Source organism: Equus przewalskii, chromosome 6, assembly GCF_037783145.1.
Source record: "Equus przewalskii isolate Varuska chromosome 6, EquPr2, whole genome shotgun sequence".
Taxonomy (NCBI): domain Eukaryota; kingdom Metazoa; phylum Chordata; class Mammalia; order Perissodactyla; family Equidae; genus Equus; species Equus przewalskii.
The window spans coordinates 10,770,340-10,795,945 of record NC_091836.1 but is presented as its reverse complement, the minus strand read 5'-3'; the positions used below and the strand labels follow the sequence as shown (position 1 = coordinate 10,795,945).

The 25,606-nt window shown below is 34.6% G+C and overlaps 1 protein-coding gene across 2 annotated transcripts in view; it reads right to left on the bottom strand.

Annotated features, from left to right (window-relative positions):
- CNTN5 (contactin 5) overlaps window positions 1–25,606 on the bottom strand; it is a 1,129,093-nt gene that overhangs the window by 408,341 nt on the left and 695,146 nt on the right. For both annotated transcript variants that reach the window (XM_070623012.1, XM_070623013.1), the window contains 2 exons: window positions 11,776–11,899; window positions 11,474–11,649 (listed from right to left, as the gene is read on the bottom strand). In XM_070623012.1, coding sequence (XP_070479113.1) covers window positions 11,474–11,649; window positions 11,776–11,899 — 300 coding nt within the window. The remainder of the gene's footprint in view (window positions 1–11,473; window positions 11,650–11,775; window positions 11,900–25,606) is intronic.

Here is a 25,606-nt window from a genome sequence, read left to right as displayed (position 1 = left end):
GATATCACCTCGCACCTGTTAGAGTGGCTATTATCAAAAAGACAAGAAATAACAAGTGTTGGCCAGGATGTGGAGAAAACAAAACCTTTGCGCACTGTTGATGGGAATGTAAATTTGTGAAGTCACTATGAAAAACAGTATGGAGTTTCCTCCAAAAATTGAAAATAGAACTACCATATGATTCAGCAATTCCACTTCTGTGTATATATCCAAAGAAAACAAAAACGCTAACTCAAAAAGATATATGCACCCACCACGTTCTCTGCAGCATTATTTACAATAGCCAAGATATGGACTCAACCTAAGTATCCATCGGTGGATGAATGGATAAAGAAGATGTTATATAGACACCCATAATATAATACTATTCAGTTATAAAAAAGAATGAAATCTTCCCATTTGCAACAACATGGATGTACCCTGAGGGCATTATACTAAGAAAAATAAGTCAGAGAAAGACAAATACTGTAAGATCTCACTTATATGTGGAATCTAAAACAAAAACAAAAACAAAAAAACAAGCTCATAAATACAGAGAACAGATTGGGAACTGCCAGAGGCAGTGATTGAGAGGTGGGAAAAATGGGCAATGGAGGTCAAAAAGTACAAACTTTCAATTATAAAATAAATAAGTCATGGAGATGTAAAGTATATCATGGTGACTATAGTTAATAATACTGTATTGTATATTTGAAAGTTTCTTAGAGAATAGATATTAAAAGTTCCCAGGGCTGACCCCACGGCCTAGTGGTTAAGTTTGTCTGCCTCTGCTTTGGCAACCCGGTTTAATTACCAGACATGGCTCTACACCACTCATTGGTGACCACGCCATGGCATTGACCTATATACAAAATAGAGGAAGAGTGGCACAGATGTTAGCTCAGGGCAAATATTCCTCAAGCAAAAAGAGGATTGGCAATGGATGTTAGCTCAGGGTAAATCTTGTTCAGTTAAAAACAAAAGTTTTCAGCACACAAAAAATTTTTTTGTAACTGTGTAAGGTGACAGATGTTAACTAGACTTATTTCACAATGTATACACATTTTGAATCATTAGGTGGTGCACTTGAAACTAACATAATGTTATATGTCAATTATACCTTAATAAATAGGGGTCAGCCTCATGGCCTACTGGTTAAGTTCTGTGCACTCTGCTTCAGCAGCCTGGGTTCACAGGTTCTGATCCCAGGCATGGACCTACACCACTCATCAGCCATGTTGTGGCGGTGACCCACATATAAAATAAAGGAAGATTTGCATAGATGTCAGCTCAGGACTAATCTTCCTCAGTAAAAATAATAATAAAAATAATAAATAAACCATTTTGAAAAAGCAAAAAAAGAATGCATCCATGTCAATAGAGATAGACTTAATGGCTTATGAAGAGGTTACCATGGCCCAACCAATGCCATACTTGCCCCTTTACTCCCATAGAATGGATGGAATATAATCCTGGCATAGAGAAGTCATCCTGGTCTCATCTTAGTATAAACTTAGACTGTAAGCACCATAAATATACCTCAGAGGTAAAATCTTATCCAACTTATAGACTAGGTTAAATGGCCAATGCCTGAGGATATCCTAAACAAAGGTGTGAAAGAGTTTTTTTGACATGACATGAGCCTCCTACACAGACACATACAGCATCATTTACAATTTGAACAAGGCTCTATTGCAATAAGTTGAAAAGGCTTTTAATTTAAAAAGCTCCCGGGGCCAGTCCAGTGGTGTAGTGGTCAAGTTCAGTTCGTGCATTCCACTTCAGTGGCCAGGGTTGGCAGGTTCAGATTCTGAGAATGGACCTACACACCACACATCAATCCATGCTGTGGCAGCATCCCATATACAAAGTAGAGGAAGACTGGCACAGATATTAGCTCAGGGACCATCTCACTCAAGCAAAAAGAGGAAGATTGGCATCCAATCTTCCCCACAAAAAGAAAAGAAAAGAAAAAGCTCCTATTACAGATACACAAGAAGAATTGTTAAAAATGATAATAAGAAACCTCAAGTGCACTCCCAGAATTTGCCCAAAGTACTAAATTTAACTCAAAAACAAGAAACAAAAGAAGAAACAAAAACACTGCAGAAAGCTCACATAGAAACTGGGAGCATGAATTCACAAGTGCTGAGGCCCTTCTGAGCAACACACAGCTAATTAGTTGGTCTTGATTAGGTGTTATCCTCTTGGTTCCTCTCCTTTTCATTCTTTGGAATTGGAAAAATATCAGTGAAACATAACCACATGTGACTCTTCCACTGGGTGTTAGAAAGTTATGGCAAAAGTGGTTTCTACTTCTCTTGAGATAATAGTTGTATTTTATTGAAAAGAAAAATCCAAGATTCTAGAGGCTATGAAATGAGTATTAGTTTTGAAAGAATCCAAAAATACTTATAGGATTTTATAGCTCCCTGGTTTTTTTTAAGGTCCTTTACCTAGTTTAAGTTTGCAGGTCCGGATGTGAATCTAAACTCTAATTTTTTTCTAGTTAATTATAGTATTTACAACATTGAGAATCTTCCATATGGCAAAATATTTCCTTGGAGGAAGATTAAAATCTAGAGGCTACCTATTCTATATTTGAAAATGAGAAATTCATTTCACTAATTAGACTCTCTCTGTTTTGTGTTGTCAGCATCCTCCTCTATACTGACTCCATTCTTTCTACCACCAAGTATCACCATGTTTCATTATCGTGTCCTGTCAACAATACTCCAATATACGTCCTCATTCTTGTTATGGCCCAAATCAGAATCCACCATGATACCTTATACTTAAAAGCTTTAGATTCTGATTTCTGTCTCTATCACTACTGAAAGTGATTTTTTTTAAAGGGTCCATTAGCCTGTCTTAATAGTAAATCTTTTTTTTTCTTGCAGGGGATGATTATCCCTAAGCTAACATCTGTTGCCAATCTTCCTCCCCTTTTCTTCCTTTCCCCTGCGCCTCTAAGCCTCAGTACATGGTTGTGTATAGTTGTAAGTTCTTAAATGTGCGCTGCCACCACAGCATGGCTGCTGACCGACAAGCAGTATGGTTCCATGCTTGGGAACTGAACTCAGGCCACTGAAGCAGAGCATGACGAATTTTAACCACCAGGCCATATGGCCTGGTTCTGAAATTGATTTTTAAAGGTCTCAAAATCCAAAGGTCTTTTTCTGAGTGTTATTTATAGCATTTGATGATAGTGACCGTTCCCATCTTAAAACTCTGAATGTCCTTTGTATTTCACTCTATTTTATTGAATTTCTTCTGTACTTCTTGGATCATTCCTTTCTTATCTCCTTCACTAACTCCTTTCTTTCTGCCTTTCACTATGTTTCTACTGGAGAAATGCATTTATTCTTGAAAGTTAGTCCATAGTCTTCTTTTCTTTCTAGTACAATTTCTCTTGAAGAAACATCCCCATGATTTCATTGAGTCACTCAATGTGTTTTGGGGACAGTTCTCACATGCTATTCCTGAGTACTAACCAATATTTTGAAATATTTAGTGTTTTATCCTGAAACTAAGAATAAAATTGCCTCAAAGTGAAATTATTTTATTCTCCCGGAAACTTACTTCTTTTCTCTGTGTGACTTGATTATGTTGCAGCATTATAAACTATTCAGTTGAATTGAGGAAAGCTTAGAGTCCTGATGTCATTCTAACGCCTCCATATTTTTTACACTTCCACCCTCATTCATCCAATCATTTTCAAATTCTCAGTTATTTTGGAGGTTCCTACACATATCTATTCTATTATATCCAACATATCAGGGAATTCAAGTCCTTTTTACCTAGATTATTGAAGTGACCTCCTAACTTGACTTCTACAGAGTTCTTTTGGGTACATGTTCTTAGAGGCACCCTCTGATTATCTCTGCCCTCTGTACACTTATAGGGTAAATTACAAACCTCTGTGCAATGGTGGTAAGCCATCAGGGATTTATGCAGGAACAACATGGTCAGAATTGTGTTTTACACAGATCATTTCAGAAAACAGTACAGAGGAATTTTAGTGGGGTGGGGTAGGGTGGAGAAGAGAGGTGTTAAGGAGTAGAAAAAGCAGGCAGGGGTGCCAGGTAGGCAATTTTCCCAGTAGTTCAGGGGGAGATAATGAGTGTATGAACTAAGGGAATTGATATGGAATTGAGGAATTTGTACTGATTTTCCTGGACTCAAGCTCTATGAGGATATGCATTGCTCATTATAGGCTCCCTAACAACTAGATCAATGCCCAAGATAGAGTAGGAATTGAATAAATGTTTTATGAATAAAATAACTACAGATATGCTAAAAAATGCAATGCAAGTTCAAGTATGGTATAGGATAGCACAAGGTAGATTTGAAGTATGCAGTTTGAAAAGATAGATCTAACTTGGAGCAGCTCTTTTACCATTTACTACGTGTGTGACTTTGGGAAAATAACTTGACATTCTTGAGTTTCACTTTTTTTTCCATTTAAAATTGGATCAATAAGAACTCCCTTCCTCAGGCTGATGTGAGGATTAAAGGGGACGATGTGCATTAAACATATTTAACAGTTTGCTTGGCTTTTAAGTACTCAATTACTATTGAGGCTTAATCTTGTGTTATTGTTATGAAACATGTGTACATACAAACATATATACATATACATACATAAGTATACATACATATACACATCTATACATATCCATATACATGTCTATACATCCATATCTATCATTATCTACATCTTTCCATCCATCCACTCATCCATCCACAGACATGAAGAGCAGCAATGTTTAACATGTGCTGTGAAAATGCAATCAAGGCATAAGAAATCCATGGGTAATACATGTTCCTCTCTGACTTGTCCCTCAAAGAAAGGGTTTTTGCAGGATAAAATAATCTTAGAAAGTACTCATATTCCATATCTGCCCCTTCGTTTATACTTTTTTGGTTTATATTAGTATCTTCATCTTCACCAGGATTATAAATTACCCTGAGAGGAAGCTGTTATTTTATCAAGTAAACTTGGCACTAGGACTGAGATTTAAAACTCCATTGTGTTTTCTATGGTGACACATGATAACTAGACCTATCGTGGTGATCATTTCATAATGTACATAAATAGTGAATCACTATGATGTACACCTGAAACTGCTAGGATATTGTATGTCAATTATTCTTCAATATAAAAAATCCCTCCAAGGTACTTTTATGCCTTGGAATGTTTTGTGCTTCGGAAAGGCCTCTACAGACAGTCTGCTAAGGATTAAGGAGCAATGAATTAGATCTATGTGCTTAGCAGGAAGGGTCAGACGATTCACACACTCCCTGATTCTGCTCTTTCCGGTTACTTCACACATTAGGAGTGAAGAATTGCCTTTCTGCATTTCTAAAAAGAAGAAGAGAAACACTGAGGTCAAATCTACCCCTGGTCAAGCCAGGTAAATGGGGTCATTTTGCTGGAGGTCATCTGTCATATATGGACAGAATTATTCATGTTTTCCATAAATAAATATGTATTTGGATAAACTTTAATAAATAAAGTACTTGCAAATTTAAAAGTTATGTAACAGTATTAAGGATTTGATGACAATCTGGCACAGATTTCAATTTTGATTCACTCAATAACTTTCCTGTAAAGCATAAAATTGTGTATTTTTAATTTTAAAGTTTTTTCCTGTGATCTCTATCAAAGAATCCATACTGCAGTTTGTCAAGGAGTCATGCAGTCACAGTTACTATATCTATTGTGATCAGAATAATTGTCCTTTTAAAGGAAGACAAACCATGTTCTTTGAATAATGATTTTATTTAAAAAATGAGTTTTTTTATAGAACACAAAATTACAAACTAATATTAATTTATTTTGTAATAAAAGCAGATAATTTTACAAGTAATAAAATCACACAAGCCAATGTGACTCATATTAATACTCAAAAGGTATAATAAAGTTATGATGGACAAACCCTCACAGACTAATGAATTAAAGCTTTGGATATACTGGGGAGTTAGCAATTATTCAAATAATTTCATTAGATGCTAAAAACTAGTAAAATGTGGTTTTAAGTGTAAGGTCAATTTTACTTTAAGAGAAAAAGTTATGAAAAAGCTAAAGAAGTAATTTCTGAGTTTCATATGAAAAGGAAAGGTTAAATTAAAGGGCTTAAATACGAAGTCTATAAAAATCATATAATCTCCCAGAGAGTTGAGGAGGTTATTTTAATCAACAGCTTTAAGGAAAACTAATGGAATATTCTGGATCTAAATCATCTAAATGCTCTAAAAAGCAATATGTTCGAATTTAGATATGAACTATCAATTTACCAGGGATGGCATATAAAGATATTTTTGAAGCAAGAGACAGCACGAGGAGATTTTATTCTTGATTCATTCTATGTTTGACTTGCTGGTATGAATTATTTCTAAGAATCCAAACTTTGGAGAGATTGCTATGAACTGTGCATTTTTGAAGGATATCTTAGAAGTGTGCAGTGTCACATTATCAATTCCAAATTCTCATCAGCATGGTAATAAGCTAATCGAGTGACAAAGTTTTATATGGTGTATTCTCGCTTGTCACTGAAGAGAAATCACTATCCTAGGTGAGAAAATTATCCTCATGAGGAACATAAGCTACAGAAAGAAAATATACTTTGTCAAAAATAATCTTATTGATAACCAGTAACAATCATCACTAGCAGTAATACTCCAACTTTATGTTTATTTGTCTCTTTCCTTCTGAACTTAAAAAGCAGTTCACAGACGTGACTTCTCCACCTCATTAATTTTTACTAGACCCTTATGAGATATCTATTTATTAATGCTAAAGTACATTATTAACATTAACTAAGCTGAGTCATGTTTATAAATATTCATTTAGGAAGAACTTAAAATGAAAGATCCTCCTGGGTAGATATTTAGACATGCGAGGGGTGGGTTAAAAGGGGAAGATGAGCAAATGTGCAGCAGCTGCTCAAACCCATTAGCCGCTTAAATGAAAATTGAAAAAAAGATTTATAAATGAATAAAGTTAATAGCTTCATGATTAAATTCTAGTTACATTTAAAAAATTAGTTTGGTTTTACGTCAGGCTAGTTAAACTTGCTATTGAATTGATATAGGAATGTTGAGATCTCTATATAAAGCCTCAAATGAGAAATTTCTACAAATTTAAATGTCAGGAAAAGATTTCCTTCTCTCAGAGAACTCAGGGGAAATTAGAGTCCTCTAAGTGAATTCTCCTTTTTCTCTCTGACCACTAGGAGTCCCAGGGAAATATTTATGTCTTGACCACAATAATTATGAAACTTTATGACCTACCCTATTTTGATCTCTCATTATGAAATATATTTTTCCTGGTGCTGCATTTATTTATTTACATATTTATCTTTTATGGCACATGATTTTATATAGCAAGTCCAATAAATCACCTTTGAAATGAGGTTAAGATAAAATATATTAGCAAAATAAAATAATTATCATATAAATATATATTTGCTGTTTTGTATTATTGATATGTTAGGTAACAAGAGAATTGGAACAAAACTTTAAAGGAAATTGGATTTGTTTTACACTCACATAATTTATCCACACACTACATACACCTTTTATTATTGCTACATTGCCAGGTAAAGGTGCCACCACTCACTTCCTTATCACTGTTCTCTTCCAAAGCCAGGATCAATGACGATATTATCAGCTTTTGATAATGGCCACAGTCATCTTTGTCCTGTCTCAAATTCATTTAGAAAATTTGGCTTTCTAAGTCCTAACTATACACCATCTAAAAAATAATAAAACTTTGAAGCGAAACAAAGCAACTCGTGTTCATTTTGAGGATGAAATAAATTAACTTATTTAAAACATTTAGAGCATTGTTTTCCATAGAAGTAAGCATTCAATACATATAAGCTACTAATGTCAACTCAAGATTTTTTAAAAAATTGTTTTTTAAAATCTCTTCTGCTAAACTGGTTTAGCAATATTAATGTCATCCTACTCGCCTCCAGAACTTATTTGGAACAATCTTATACGCATTTCTAGCACCTAGATTTTAGTCTCTATAGCATTACGCATTATGGTCAATGAAAAATAGTTGAATCTGTGCTTCGCTGGGGGGATGGGCAGGGGATAAAGATGTTATTAGAAGAAAGGTAGAATGTTTTAAACTATATTTCTGGTTAATAAGAGGACAAAGAAGCTAGCATTAACTGAATTATGACAAAAAGCCAAATTATGACAATATGTATATGGATATGAATAAGTTGACTCTGTAAAAACTCATGTGATCCTAATGATACTGAAAATCAGAAAGATTAATATAATGTGTGTGTGCATATATACAGTGTATATATATAATTTTCTTCCAAAAGGAAGATGTTTCTAATAGGATATGTTTAAATTTTATTATCCTTAATAAATATGGAATCGTTAACATATGGATATCTTGGTTCTTCAATTAAATATGTATCTATTAATAAAATACACATTAGTACTTTTTTCTATGAATATAATTAGGGGAAATCCATCTAATATTTATTTAACATTGTCCGATGAATCTTAGAATCACATCATTTTAAGCAAAGATGTCATACTCCAAAAAGCAAAAGCGTATGTAAAAGCTAGAGATTTAAAGTGTCATTGATATAATATAAACAATGTTCAAATTTTAAAAAAGGCCAAGTGTGTTAAATAGGTCTGGCATTTGAGGAGAGTAAACAAAATGCAATTGGTTGACAACTCGGAAACTGACTCTGGCCTGGGTCACATGTTCTTCCTTTCTATTTGATTCTAGAAGACCACAACTGCACTAGTACAGTGTAGAAACACACATCTGATAAAATTACTGTATAATATATGATAAAATTAATGTATGGAAGATAAAAATGTTTATATCATAAAAATATTGTAAACTGAGTAAAGCATAAAAGTAAGTCTCAAAAATAAGTACAAGACAAAATTTAGTTAAAAGTATTCAGAAAAAGTTTTGTAATAATTTTCATAATTTGTTTTATCTCATTTTATGACATTTAAAACATTTAACAGACTTGTGCATTCGATATGAATATTTAATATAATTAAATAGATTTTAATAATTATCTAAATTTACTAAATATATTAGTTTTGAGATAGATATGTAATTAATATTTAAATTTTTACGTAAATAGAGGTTGATAGATATAAAGGGTTAATGATTGCTACTTTAACATGTAAATAGTAATGAGCATTCCTCTACCCACAAACACCCTTTGAACATTAAATATTCTATGGACAATTAATAGTGAGTTCATTCTCTATCAATCTATTAGGCTGGACATAGAAAATCATTATGTAAAGGAAAGTTGCTACCAAGTTTTTAATCTCGCTTTACCTTCATATCTTTTCACTTCTTTTCAGAAGCCTTTTTTCCCTTTTCTCCCCAACTTCCTACCTCATTTTCTCCCCCTAATCACAAAATCACCTTGACTCCTAGAATCCTGTAGCATGCATGCTCACTCCTAGGTATACCAGAAAGCAAGTTGATGGAGTCTTAACCCTTTTTCTTTACCAGCTATATGTGCATTTTTTTCTCAAAGATCACCTGGAAACAAGATAAAACTAAAGCTAAAGGATCCATTTTTTCATATCCTCAATATAGACATAAAGGCATCTAGGTAGAGGAGTAATTTTGAGGCAGAAGTGACCTTCCTTATGTAAGTGACTGACTGCTTCAACCAGGCGCTTATGGGCTCTTATGCACACATTTGGCCTCCAGAACACAGTGCTGAATCAGGTGGGGTGAGAGTGGGAAGAGAGAGAGTCATAAGGTGTTACCAGTGAATGCATGTGTATGTCTACCATAATGTTTAAGTTAAAAATAAAGCAAATATTGCTCTACACTAAGTTCAGGACAGCTTGATGCTGAATAGATTAGATAGATAGATAGACAGACAGACAGACAGACAGACAGATAGATAGAGCTTCCTTTGCCCAGTCATTGAACTGTAAATGCTGGTGCTGATGTGCTCACTCCAGGTGGGGGTGAGTATTTGACAGCTGTGACTGGTCTTGGCAGGAATCGAAGGAAGTGCATCATATAAACACCTAGGATCTTCTAGTAAATAGATTTCTGCTCTGAAGCATGCAGACAACTTTGCATACTTTGCCACCACTGCTGGTTTGAGGGAAAAACAATACAAGCTATTGCTAATTGGTGCACTTGTGTCAGATAGTATAAAGAGAAAGGTATGAGCCAGTAATATTTGTACATCATGTTCTCTGGATTTGCTGTATCTGGCTTGAAAAGAGTGCTCTACTGAACAGAGGAGCCATTAGGAGGGTTATTGACTCTGTTTATTAGGTTACTTTTCTTAATGTGCATACTGAAAAGTATTAGGTTCTATGAGACACCACGTAATATTTTCTAAAATAAAAGGAGTATATTTAGACTACTATCTTGGTATATTTGGTGTATGTAAAGTACCTATTTGCACTCTTTAGCAAAATCTACTTTAAGAGATAACATTTAGATTTTTTTTACAACCTAGCTCAATATTCTCCAAACTGCATCCATTATCATTCCTTTTCTCCTTTATACTCCACTAATAGTGTGCCTAGATTCTGAGTTAATTAGAAATAACATGTGAGGAAGATTATATAGAAAAAAATCAATTATTCCATCTTCAGGGTGTAATTTTAACTTAAAAATCATTTTGTGATAAATTGTGTAGCCAATATAGTTAAATACGCATTATTAACATGAAGATTCCTGGTCTTCCTATCTATTTTTTAGAGATTGTGATCCTCAAGTATTTAAATTCAAGTAGGGTTACGTATTAAGAAATAGTACCAAGATTTTTTTCACCCAGTACCCTCCCTCAATTTGGTGTAATCCCTTATCATAAGTGAAATATTTTCAAGAGTTTTAAGAAATAAGTACAGTTAACTACATACATATATGACCTAATTTAGAAAACGTATACATTCTAGAATATATATATGATTACATGCGGAATCTTTTTTATAATAAAAAATTGAGACACATGGGAGGGAATTTATAGTCAGAATCTGAAATATTAGCATTTCAGAGGCATTTCTTTGGTTACCTGACTACAAGCAGAACTTTTAGAATATGTTATCTCATGTCCAGAAGAGTCTGTAGCAATAAGTGACTATAATAGACAGTAGAAAAATAAAAGCAGATAAGGCAATATTTTAGAAAGCAGACAAAAAGAATGAGAAATCTATTTTTTTATTACTAGGTTTCAAAAGATATTTGAATTCTAAAACTATCTGCTTTCATGAACAGGATTTTTAACCTCTCAGACTAGTATCTTGGGCTTATTTGAAGAAGACATATATTTCAGGGAATTTCAAAATAACTCAGGAAGAAATATATTGTTTGCATAGTTCTGGTCCTTACCAAGGTTTTACCACTATTTTTAAATCTGAAGTGTTACGTTTTTGCCTAAGTAAACTTTAAAATTACATTTATACACACTATATACATATAAAGAAGAAAAACATATACTTTACTCACAGGCAAACTGAAGTATAGCTTCTCTACTAAGAATACTTCCAAAAGTGTTGACTGCTAAACACTGATAATGACCAGAATCCTTTGCTTCACTTGGATTGCTTATAATGAAGGTCCCGTCTATCAAACTGTAGCGATAATCACTTTCCAAATCTATTTCTGTTCCATTTCGAAGCCATCTTAGGAAAAATCAGAAGAAAAATATGTAAAAATTACTTGAGACATTATAATGCTCCCTGGGAGTGTCAGAATCTCATTGAAGGGAATTCTTAAGACAAGAAAAATGATTAATATTGAATTTCTACCTGTAATTGGGAGCTGGATTGCCACGAACTTCACAGTTCAGTGCTACTTTCTTCTCGTCAGAATCAGCTGGGAAAATTATATCGTCTGGTTCTTGTACAAATACTGGCCCATAGTCCACACTTTCTGTAAGGACCAAAAACGACACGGTTTAGTTTCTCAAAATATCAAGACATTTTGTTTTTTCTCCACTTTATATTCAAAATTCTCCTGCTCTTTCCTTGTAATCATCAGACAAATTACCAAATGAAGGACATAGCTAGCAAATTATGTTGTTTTAGTAAGTTGCAGAGACCTAAACAGAAATTTTTTGTGTGATTGACTAAGGCTGCTGTTAAAAATATGATATATATAATGGAAAAACAAACATCTCAAACATTGGTATTGCACATTTTAAAATATATATATCATTGTATTCATCTAAAGAAGAGCTAAGGAAAATAATATTAAACAAAGATTTTTTTTAAAACCTAAAACTTTGTAAAATCTTAGAATGTTAAAAATAATGTACAGTAAAGAAAAAGTCATGAATTCATATTGTGTTACTACTTGGGTACTAAAGATATGAAAACATTTGTCCTCATGCGTTCTTCACATATTCCTTTCTTCATTCATTCAGTCAAGCACTATTTAGTGCCAATGATGCTCGAGTGTAAGGGAAAAATGATGTAATGCAAATAAATATATTCTTGTGGAATAAATGAGGCATATTTTCAAAAAAAGTCAAATAACCGAATAAAAATGTCAAAACTGCAACTAAGTGTTCACCAGTAGGTAAATAAAGTAATAAGGAGATCAGAAGAGAAAAGGCATTAAAGGAAGCCAAGAGGTAAGAGCATTTAAATTTGTTAAGTGCCTAATATATGCAGATACTAGAGTCTATCTTAATTAGCAAATTAGAATTTCAGAGAAATCCTATGATAAGGGTAATTTTAAACTAATTAAAATTTCACAGAAAAGTAGAAATAAAAATGGGCCTCAAATATCAGCTTGGACTTAAGGAGTTTTAAGATAATTCTACTGGAGAAATGATGAGAAAATGTGCAGGGGGAATATACATCCTGTAAGCCTGCAGCAGCATAAGAATTTACAGAAGTATATGCATACCTAGGATATATAGCATCCTGAATTGTGAATTTAAGAAAAAGTAAAACTTTTTGCTTTATTTTTATTTTTATTTTTTATTTTTTATTTTTTTTAAGATTTTATTTTTTCCTTTTTCTCCCCAAAGCCCCCCAGTACATAGTTGTATATTCTTCGTTGTGGATCCTTCTAGTTGTGGCACGTGGGACGCTGCCTCAGCATGGTTTGATGAGCAGTGCCATGTCCACGCCCAGGATTCGAACCAACGAAACACTGGGCCGCCTGCAGTGGAGTGCGCGAACTTAACCACTCGGCCACGGGGCCAGCCCCCTTTGCTTTATTTTTATTAATTATAAATGTGATTCCATGATAACCTTAGATGGAGCTTCTGAACTTTGGCACAAGTGACATTTTGGGATAGTATTCTTTGTTATGAAGACTATCCTGTGCATTGTAAGATGTTTACCCTTACTCCTGGCCTCTACTCACTAGATTCCAGTAACATACCTCCCCAAAGAGTAGAAGAGTAAGAGTCAAAAATGTCTCCAGACATTGTTAAATGTCCCCTGGGGTCAAAATCATTCTCATTTGAAACGACCGCCTTATAAAAACGAAGAGGGAAGATTTTAGGAAAGACATATTTCCAATGTTGTACTAAACACTTGGAGGTTTTCATCCTCTGTGGATAACCACAAGAAAATATCAGGAAAGAAATGCAAGAATGAATGCCCCAAGAAACTCAAGCTTTAAAAAATTATTACTGAAAAAGATGTATTCCTCCATATTTAGAACAATGGGTCTAGAGTAAATTGATTTGCTCTCTTTAAACATATTACCTGTGCATTCTTTTGGACAAAGAAAAACAAAAGTGTTCATGGTATTCTAAATATTTGGCCAATAAAACCTGAGCACTCACAATGGGTAGGCACTGACAAGTTTTTTTTTTTTTTTTTTGAGTCCTTGATAACCTAGCTGAGGTTCTTTTTCTTAAGCTACAACAAAAAAAATTACATGAAAATAACTGAAATGTGTTTCTTTACACTAAGTTATAAAGTAAGAGATTTGATAAATCAAGACAAAATTATTGACATAATATTGTATTTGTTGTTGCATCACAAGGAATTTATAAACATGTGGAAAAGTACATGAAACCTTGTCAAATTCTCCTTTAGAATTAAACTGCACAATCAAATCATGAAAAAATAATCCCTCTGGTCTTTACACATTAAAAATACAGGTATATTTTATTGTGCTTTGCTTTACTGTGCTTCACAGATATTGCATTTTTCACAAATTAAAGTTTTGTGGCCACCCTGTATTGAACAAGTCTATTGGTGCCATTTTTCCAACAGCATTTGCTCACTTGGTGTCTCTGTGTCACATTTTGGTAATTCTTGCTATATTTCAAACTTTTTAATTATTATTATACTTGTTATGATGGCCTGTGATCAGTGATCTTTGATGCTACTATTCTAATTGTTTTGGGACTCCATGAACTGTGCCTATGTAAGATGGCAAACTTAATCAATAAATGTTGTATGTATTTTGAATGCTCCACCAACCAGCCATTCCCTCATCTGTCTCCCTCTCCTCAGGCCTCCCTATTCCCTGAGACACCTCAATATTGAAATTAGGTCAATTAACCCTCCAATGGCCTCTAAGTGTTCAAATGAAAGGAAGAGTCGCGCATCTCTCACTTTAATCAAAAGCTAGAAATGATTAAATTTAGTGACGAAGGCATGTTGAAAGCCAAAATAGGCTGAAAGCTAGGCCTCTTGCACCAAACAGTTAGCCAAGTGGTTAATGCAAAGGAAAAGTCTCTTGAAGGAAATTAAAATGGCTGCTCCAGGGAAGCCATAAATGATGAGAAAGTGAAATAGCTTTATTGCTGATAAGGGGAAAATTCTAGTGGTTTGAATAAAATATCAAACCAACCACAACATTCCCTTAAGCCAAAGCCTAATCCAGAGCAAGGCCCTAACTATCTTTAATCCTATGAAGGCTGAGAGAAGTGAGGAAGCTGCAGAAGAAAAGTTTGAAGCTGGTAGAGGTTGTTTCATGAGGTTTAAGGAAAGAAGCCATCTTCATAACTTAAAAGTGCAGGTGAAACAGCAAGGGCTGATGTAGAAGCTGCAGCAAGTTATCCAGAAGATCCAGCTAAGAGAATTAATGTAGGTGGCTACACTGAGCAACAGATTTTTCAATGTAGATGGAGCCTGATATTGGAAGAAGATGTCATCTAGGACTTCCATAGCCACAGAGGGGAAGTCAATGCCTGGCTTCAAAGCTTCAAAGGACAGGCTGACTCTTGTTTGGGATTAATGCAGCTGGTGACTTTAAATTGAAGCCAATCTTCATTTGCTATTCTGAAATTCTAGGGCCCTTAGGAATTATGCAAAATCTACTCTCCCTGTGCTCTATAAATAGAATAACAAGGCCTGGATGACAGCACATCTATTTACAACATAGTTGACTGAATATTTTAAGCCCAGTGTTGAGAACTACTACTCAGAAAAAAAGATTCCTTTCAAAATACGACTGCTCATTGACAATGCATCTAGTCACCCAAGAACTCCGATGGAGATGTACAATGAGATTAATGCTATTTTCATGCTGCAGACATAACATCCATTCCGTAGCCCATGGATCAAGGAGTAATTTTGACTTGCCTGACTTATTATTTAAGAACTGTGTTTTGTAAGGCTATAGATTAGGAGGCTATAGTGGTGATTCCTCTGATGGATCTGGGCAAAATAAATTGAAAAACCTTCTGGAAAGGATTCACCATTCTAGATGCCATTAAGAACATTTGTGAATCATAGGAAGAGGTCAAAATATCAACATTAATAGGAGTTTGGAAGAAGCTTATTCCAAACCTCATGGATGACTTTGAAGAGGTCAAGACTGCAGTGGAGGAAGAACTGAAGATGTGGTAGGAATGGCAAGAGGACTAGAATTAGAAGTGCAGTCTGAAGATGTGACTGAATTGCTGCAATCACATGATAAAACTTTAATGGATGAGGAGTTGCTTCTTACGGATGAGCAAAGAAAGTGGTTTCTTGAGATGGAATCTACTCCTGGTGAAGATGCAGTGCAGATTGTTGAAATGACAACAAAGGATTTGGAACGTTACATCAACTTAGCTGATAAAGCAGCTGCAGGGTTTGAGAGGACTGACTCCCATTTTGAAAGAGGTTCTACTGTGGGTAAAATGCTATCAAACAGCATCAGATGCAACAGAGAAATCGCTCATGAAAGGAAGAGTCAATTGATGCAGCAAACTTCATGTTGTCTTATATTAAGAAATTGCCACATCCACTCCAACTTTCAGCAACCATCACTCTGATCACTCAGCAGCCACCAACATCGAGGCAAAACTCTCCACCAGCAAAATGATTACAACTCACTGCAGGTTCAGATGATGGTTAGCATTTTTCTGGCAATAAAGTATTTTTTAATTAAAGAGTGTACCTTTTTTTTAGACAATGTTATTGCACACTTAATAGACTACAGTATAGCGTAAACATAAATTTTATATGCACTGGGAAACCAAAAATTTCATATGACAAGCTTTATTTCCATGCCCTCTGTATTGTGGTGGTCTGGAACCAGACCCACAGTATCTCTGAGGTATGCTTGTATGATTATTTAAATTAATACCATAAATACCTATGATGCATAAAATTAATTTTTTTTTTTGTGGAAGATTAGCCCTGAGCTAACTACTGCCAGTCCTCCTCTTTTTTGCTTAGGAAGCCTGGCCCTGAACTAACATCCCTGCCCATCTTCCTCTACTTTATACATGGGATGCCTACTACAGCATGGCGTGTCAAGTGGTGCCATGTCCGCACCCGGGATCCAAACCAGCGAACCCTGGGCCTCTGAGCCTCGGAACATGCGAACTTAACGGCTGTGCCACCAGGCTGGCCCCTAGCATTTAATAAATATACATATTTGCATACATTACAAAACTCTTGAGCACTAGAGTAAGACACATGGGTTCAAATTCTGGTACCATCATCATTTTCTAGCCTTTAGCCAACTATTTTTATTCTTTGCTGCTTCATTTATTAATTGTGGATAATAATGTCTGCTTTACAGAACTATTATGAGGACTGATCAACATCAACATTTATAAATACTTAGAACATCACAAGTACTCATAAGTATTAATTAATAATAATAAAAACTAACATTTACTTGTAGTATAATTACTATCTTCCAGACATTATACTAAATAATTTACATGCAGTATATCAAACAACACTCACACCATCATGTGACTAAAATTAATCCCATTTTATAGATGATGAAAGAGAAGTTACAATTAATTATTTATACAGTTATATAGCAAATATGTGACAGACCTAGGATACAAATGTAGGGCTGTAGGACTCTAGAACCTGATTATCACTACCGCTACTATTACTACTCCTATTACTATCACTTATAATCATAATTATTATTATTATTAAACTTATAACTTTCATAACGCACTTTTGTATATATTAGTATTTAATTCTCTGAGTTGAATTTTATAATTAATTCTAGTTCAAAGATGAAAACTCTGAGGTTCTGAGAGGAGACTTCTGAAAAATTAGCCACATAGAAATTGTTGATTTTAACTAAGGTTCTTATGGTCCAAAATCTTATGTTCTGAAATTGTCAAAACAGGTCAAGAGAAAGAAAGTGTTGCCAGGCTGGAGAAAAGCAGAGGGGTAAAATCTAGTAAATTACAGGCTGAAAAATAAGGTACTAGATTCAACAACATGTATTCCATTATTACTGCCTGTACTTTGTCAGGTATCTCTCTGTGTTCATTGTCACTTTCCAAAGCATCTTAGCATGTGCTCACTTGAGCCTGCTCTCTTGCTCTCTCTCTCTCTTTCCTTTCTCTCTTAGAAATTAAGTTTATTATAAGGAGTGAAAGAGCATGAGTCTATGTAGAGCTTCTCAGTCCCCTGCAAAGGGTAATCAATGATGATTTTATCTCTGAATAGATTGATTTTCAAAGCTTCATATCAAGAAGGTATTATGACAGGTAATCTCAGACAGACAGTTTGATTCATTATCCTGCAGTACTGAACTCTATCTATTGATAATGAAGATGCATTACTTAAAGCAATGTCTTTACATTTTTCAGTTTTTGGCTTGATGGAATCCATAACTTGTGGAGATGCACTTCAAAACTTATATGACACTAAATCATCACAAAGATCTTGATAACCAATAAATCAAAATCTTTAACCAGATAAAACTTTTGAGTGACCTGCGCAGCAGGCAGATGCCATCAAACACAATGTTAATTTTTCCCAGGAGTTATGTTTTTGAGTGTTTTTTTTTACCAGACTTTTTATTAACAGACTACAAGATATTTGTAGTTGGCTGAACCTAAAATGCTAGAGGTTATTGTCTGTGAAATATCAGGTTCATACCTCAAGAGGGCCCCTTCTTCAGAAGAGGGTTGTTTCAATTTAGAAATGGTCTGGTGAGTATCTGCTACAAAGAATAATTAAATTAAGATAGTTTCTCTCACTTCCCTGAAGTTTACTTCTTAGATTTTCACAGTTTTGTTTGTTAGTCACAGTTCACATAGTTTATTATTCATAAGCCATCTTATTATGAGATTAAACACTTGTCTCTCCTCACTATGGTTTTCCATTTCTAAGTTTCTTATCCTTTCTCAATAAAAAGATCGTATGTGCTATATTCCTTGTTACATGGTGAAGAATATCTGTTTGTTGTCTTTATAATTGAAAGACAACTTGGCTAGGTATCAAATTAGGTGTTCACTATCAATTTCACTAATGACTTTGTAGATATTCTTCCACTCTCTGAACACACATAACATTACCATGATGATGTCTGAGTCCAAGATGACTTTCCCCACTCCCAAGTGACTACTTTTTATGCCTGGACTCTTTCCTTATCCTTGAATCTCAAGACTTTTTCTGGATACGTCTTGGTGTTAGTCATGTTGTATAATTTACAGATTCAAGACTTTCTTTTTCAAGAAGATTTTCTCTTCATTTGTTCTGTTCTCCTCGTACCACTTTGGCATACCTTGGCTTTTTCTTTTTTTAAAAAAAATGTCTTCTCTATTATCTCTGTAACAAGTTTTATATCTTTATTCTTTTCCTACTTGTCAGACTGTTTCAAATTTGGTTGCTATATTCTTATCTTTTCAGTTGCCTCTATATTATCAATAATGAGAGTTTCAACTCTTTAATGGTTTTATTTTTCTCTTCCATTTGTTTCCTGAGTTCTAATACTTACTTCTTATCATCTTCTGTTACCATATCTACTTTGATTTCATGTTTTCGTTCTTTAAATTGTTCTTAGCAATGTTACTGTCAGTCACTTCTTCAGAAGGCAGTTGTCATATCCTGAGGACACTTTTTCAAGTTATGGGGGTGTTCCAAATCTGAGGAATTAAAATCTCTGACCAGTCAACAGCCAACAAGAAACTGAGGCCTACTAATAACCACAAGTGAGTTTTAAGTGGAACCTCCCCCAGCTAAGCCTTCTAATGAAAATGTGGCTACAATCAACAGCTTGACTGAAATCTCCTGAGAAATCTTAAAGCAGAACGACCCACCTAAACCACTCCTCAGATTCCAGACCCACAGTCTCTGTGAGAAAATAAAAGTTGTTGCTTTAAGTTGCTAAGTTTTGAGGTAGTTTTTACATAGGAATAGGCAGTTAAACTATTTTTTCTCACCTTTTTTACTTATAAGAAAATGTGCTTAAGAAAACCGTAACTATGAAATTTATGAGCTTTCCAGGAGAAACAAAGGATAAAAATGTCATTTATAAATAATAATGTTTGGGAGAATGGAAATGCTTGATTTAAGTTTCATTGTAATGGTATCATGGAGTCAAAAAATTTTAGAATTAGACGGATAATCTCCGATTCATTTAAAGCATCCTTTCCAAAGATCTCTGGAATATTTATCCAGCCTTACCTTGATCACTTCTTGTGATGTGTGAAGTCTTGACAAATTATTGTTTAAAATAAAGGTGGTTTTAAAATTTATAAAAACATGAGTTTTTGTCCTAGATGAGGACAGCTGTTTACTCAATTCTGCTCTATAATAAATATATTTTACTCAAGATTTTCTTACAATTGAATTGATTATCACACCAATAATAACTTGCTTAATTTACAGAAATTGCCATTAAGATTAGAATATGAAGGTTCTACTAAGAATATCTTATGTTTCACTGATAGAAAAGTATGGAGAGTAAGAAATTAACCAATTTTTTTTTAAACTTTCAACTTAAATTTACTAAAACAAAACAATTTTTATATAACCAATAAATTGGCCTTTCATCATTTTGACTATAGTCAATAAATGAGGAATTATATCTTAAGCACTTATGCTCAATATCAAAATGACCAGTTACAGTGAAACTTTCATGTCATCATTAGTACAAAGTTATATTTGACTGATTTTGCCTATTCATGTGTGACAGAAACTGAGTAGATGCTCACTAATCCCATTTGCTCTCCCTAGGGATGCTGGAACACTTTCTTCGCCTTTCTTATGACTGGACTGGAACTCCAATGTGACTTGCTTCTGGACTGAAATGATGTATGTGAAATCCAGAACTAATCACAAAAGTCATGCATAGGCCTCCATCCTTTCTCTCTTCATTTGTCAACCAGCTGAAAGTAAAGGAACAGCAGATGCCAGTGAGGCCCTAACAGATATCAAAGTTATCAGATGGACCAAATCTGGTTCCCAAACTCTCCATATGGAAAATCATTCATTGAACAACCAAATGGAATGTGATGTAAGAAAGCAACATGTACATGTATTGTGTTAAGAAATTTTTTGTGATAGCATCCAGAATTTCTTGATTATAATTAAAAGGAAAATAATTTCCAAACTTTTATAGAAAATGTAATTTGGTTAGGAAGCAATGTTCACTGAAATACACATCATTACAGTAGAGAGCCCCACTTATAGTCTTCCTCCCCAGTTCAGGCCCCTTGATTACTATCTAGTCAAGCATATTCCCAGGCCTAGGGCCTATGACAGGAGATATTCAACCATTCAACCTTATATCTAGCTTTATCAGTTATAATGCTTAAGTTTTACAACTGGTTTTTCACTTAATCCTTGAGCAGCAGTCCTTCTTCATGTGTCCATATCTGAAAATGGATTTTCAGCTTACGTCTCTATTCCTAAATCCTATTTTGTTAACCCTTCTAGACGATCCAGTGGTATTATTTAGACTTTTATGTTATATGGATGCTGTGCGTTTTGTTTTGTATTTTCATATGGTTGACTTTCTCTATACAGTCATGTAATCAAGAGTCTGACTCTATTTTTGATGTTTGACCGCTGAAGGCTTTCAAGCCCCACCAGTCACATTTTCCCTTTTGCCTCACCTTAGGGAAAGCTGATAAGTCAGGCTGAAGAGCTAATATGCATCCCTCCCTTGATTCAGATGGGAAAGTTCACACCACACAAACCTCAGCCCAAATAGAAACTTTCACCCCAACCCAGTCTCCAACCACAATAAAAACCAAAGCTACCCATTCCTTCCCATTCCTTGCTTGAGCCATTTTCAGGCCAGCTTATCCTGCTTTCATCAGAAAGTCTCATGGTATGAATAATAAATCTTTTCATACCCCTTTGGTGTATGTGTAGCATTATTCGTCTCCACATTTAAACCAGTTTTGTGAAGTAGGGGTATTGATCTTACCCTCTACAAGGCAACCACATAGCAAGTTATGGCTCAGTCATTTGAGTAGAGGACAGAGTCTTCTTTGAGGGGAACATATACTCTTTCCAGTGAGTTTTCATCCATGGAAACAATAGGTCTTTAAACAATTAACTAAAATGTGGAAGGTAGACATGTGAGAAAGGTAACTCCTGAATTTCTCTGGAAAGTTTTCTCTAAGGTTTATATCGGGAAAACAAGATATACTCTGGGATCATCCAAGTTATTTGGGAGAAATGGTTTCAGCTATGGAGGCAAGCCAGGGGCTAGGTTTGGAGGCAACTGTACAGAGTGACATAAATTGGAGATGTTTAAATCATACTTGTAAATCACAAAACCATATTTACATGTGTATTTCTCTCCCTCCTTTTCCTTTTTATTATCCCTGAGCCTTAGTAACAACCCATCCATTCTTGCCTCAGCAAGCCCAGGAAAACTGAAGAACTGAGGAAAAAGTGCTGAACATCCACGTTAGGTTAGTGGTTTTTAAATCTTTTAATAAATATTTTATAATTTCCTTTCTATTATTCTTAAATTAATGGATATTCTAACCTACCTATATGCAATTTTTTAAATTTAATGAAAGGACAAATAAAAGAGAAGTAACACCATAAAATAGTATTGAATTCAATATGTAAATTCTCAGGAACAATTATAATAGAAGACGCAAAGACATAATCAAAGTTGTTTTTGTTTGTATAATCCCCATGACTGTAGCAGCTACAAATGCAAACTTCTCCCAGTGTGGTATTGGTGACTCAAATATTATGAGTGGCATCAGTGTTAGGTGATGAGATTTTCTCAATGGTCCACAACTCCTGGTAAAGTTCTTAACAAAACTAAATATAATCTTGCTGCAATTTACACAATGTTTGCATTGACATATCCTTTATATTTCAAAAATACCTTGTATGTAATAAAATGCAGAGTTTAGACTCTTGTCTAAGAAAATTACAAGGAGAACTTTCAGTCATGTGAATATCTGGCAGGACATTTAAGAGTGCTGTGCGTTATAAATATAGGTCATTGAGCATTCCTGGTCTCCACTCTAAATTAAAGCAGCATCCTTGAGTTACTGAGACAACCAAAACTACTCCACAAATTTCTGTAGCACTTCTGAGGGGGAGGTTCCACCCCTTCTTAGAATCAGATGAGAGCAATAAACAAGAAAAAATAGCTGCCTAAAGTCAGCATGGCGTTGGCAGTAGTCTTTCATGAGAGGTGCTTGAACAGGAAGAGGAAGTTTTCCTGTGAAATGATGACTCTGGGGCCCAACTGCCTTTCTCCCAGTGAGGCTTCTTGAAGCATAGGTATATTATTTTGTTTATGGAGACAATGGTTTCCCTTGTAACCTTGTAACCATTGTAATAAATGGTTCCTTGAGTCCCGTCCTAGGATCAAGCTGATCTCTCACCCTCTCTAACCTCTTTTTGGAATTTCTGCCACTTATTGGTAGACTACCCAGATACTAACCATCTTCCTGCCAAGATGTTTTAGGTATCACTTAATCTGAGACTCCTACAGCTAGATTCTCTAAGGAAGACATGCATCTTGGCATTGGATCATTATGTTTTCAATTGTTTCCTGGATCGTGACCTGACATTATAACGCCTCCCTAGATTCTAAACTTATCTTTCAGGCTTAAATCTTTTTAAAGCAATTACTTCTGTGACCATTTTTCTCAAAGATTAGGTCTAAAGGCAGACCCCAACTCTCTCCTCCTGTTGGTTAGCTCTGATTTATGGCCTTGTCTAGCTTATTCATGTAACATGAACTAAGCTTATTAGTAATATAATCTAGAGGAGATAGCAACCTATCATGTCCAGTGCAATTAAAATAAATGTACTTTTAATGATCATTAATATATTTTATGCGAAAATTTCCAGAAATTTTGAAATGTTTAATTAGAAATTGCATTTTATAATGACATTCACAATTACAATGTGAGAAAAACTTTTCACACCACGTGAGCATCCAAGATGGATTCTTAAAGAAAATATCCAAACCTTTCTTTAACTTTAATTTGCCTTTCAATATTGAAATTAAGTTTCTCTATAAAAGTTAAACAAGTGTAAAACTGTCATTATAAAACTTTCAAGGATTGCTAAGAATTGAAGAGCATTACTCATTAAAAAGCATTGTGATGAATGTGTCCTGGATAGTGGCATTATGTTGTGCACATAATATAAATTGAGAAGCTAATAGATGTTTTGTCTTTTTCTAAGGTAGCTATAAAAGAGGTCAGATCATTGAGAGATGCTATTATGTATGAGAATGATCAAAGAGTACCAACCTCACATAACATTCAGAAGATGCCCAACCACCAGGATACCCTGTCAGCAGAGGGAGGACATTTCTCTTTCCCCCTTTTCATTTGTAATCCAAAATACACCGTTTAGTTAAAAAACGTTCAGGCAAATATTCTATCATGGTGTGGAATTCAGCCTAAATTCAGATTTCAAATTCCCCAAGTAGATGCCTCCTTATTTAACAATATTTGTTAAGCTGAAAGAGGATAAAGAGTATCTGAGATAGTCTTTGTTCAAATGGCATATTAAGCAGTTAAACTGGAGAGAAAAGCATACTAAAATAAAACAATAACAATCTCTCTAAAAATTCAGAACACAATAAAAGAATAAAATCATAAAGTTTCAATGAATAGTCATGAAATTGTAAGGCTTCTGTTAGAATATGGACTCTATTTTCAAACTGAGAGAAATTGGAGTGACCTGATTTATATAGGAGTATATCATCCAAGTGAAATACCTTTTCCCCCTCCCAGAGGGAATTCTCATTCTCCTAAAAGATCATTTAAATTTTGTATTAGGTCCTCCAAAACGATTTATCAGCAAAGGGTATTTTGAGGAAACAATACAAAATTATCAACACAGAGATTGCTTTGAGTCATGATGCCATTGCCCATGTGCTAAGCCAATTCTGGAAATAAGCTAAGTCAACAATGAAATTCAGCCAAAGGTACTGAGGATATGAGGCAGAAAATTTGGTAGGTTGCAAGAATCTTCCAAATATCAGAAGCCAGTGGTAGAAACTCCAAAGGCTGAGTTGAGTCAGAGTGTTAGATTAATTGCAGGTTGTGCTTATCATTCAGGGAATCAAAGAGACCCAAAATTATATGCTTAAATTTAGTAAGAAATAATTTGCTTCAATTTCTTCTAAGAACCGCCCTTTTTCCATCTGAGGTAGCATTTGTAGTCTCTCAATAACAGGAACAGGCTCCCCTAGTAAGAATCTGAACTTTCTAGTCGGAATCACTCCTAATCCAGACTGCCTCTGTGCAAGGAAGATAAAATATCTTAACCTAACCATCTCATCACAAACAGAAGAATGAAATGCACTCCATACTTAATTAAGTTTACTCCTACTAAAACCACCACCACAACTAAAAGAGATGAAGTCAAAGACCAATTTATTGGCTGTTCATTTATAAAGGGAGGAACAGGAATAGTGTCAGCAGTGGTTAATAACCCTTGCGTACCTTGCAAAATCCAGAAACAGTATATGGTTTGCAGGTGTTTGAGGTGCTGCTCATAAGGGCTTTCAATTAATCTATATTGCCATGAGGATTTCCAATTTAAACCTTAGTCAATTTTTAAATTCAATTAAATGACATCCTTGTATTCAAACAACTACTTTAGAGTAATTAGTAACAATTCAGATTTTTAAAAACTAGATAATATCTCTTGTTTGGTGGAATATTTGCACTCACACAATTTGAAGTGATCATAGTTATTACCCAAAATAACAATATCAGGCTGAAAGCAAAATAGTTTCTGAGGACTTCTCTGTTGCTGCACTCCAGTGAGCAACATCCTCCCTTCCAGATATTGATCCACTTCTCTTCTCCTCTTTATGAGCCTAGTCTAAAAATTTTTATTCATCCACTGTCTCCACCTCCTTACCTTAATCAAGTATCGGTGACTGACTATTGAAGCCATCTTATTTGCTTTCTCTTGCTCTGGCTTGCTCCTGCTGTTGGAAGTCAGCTACCATGTTGTG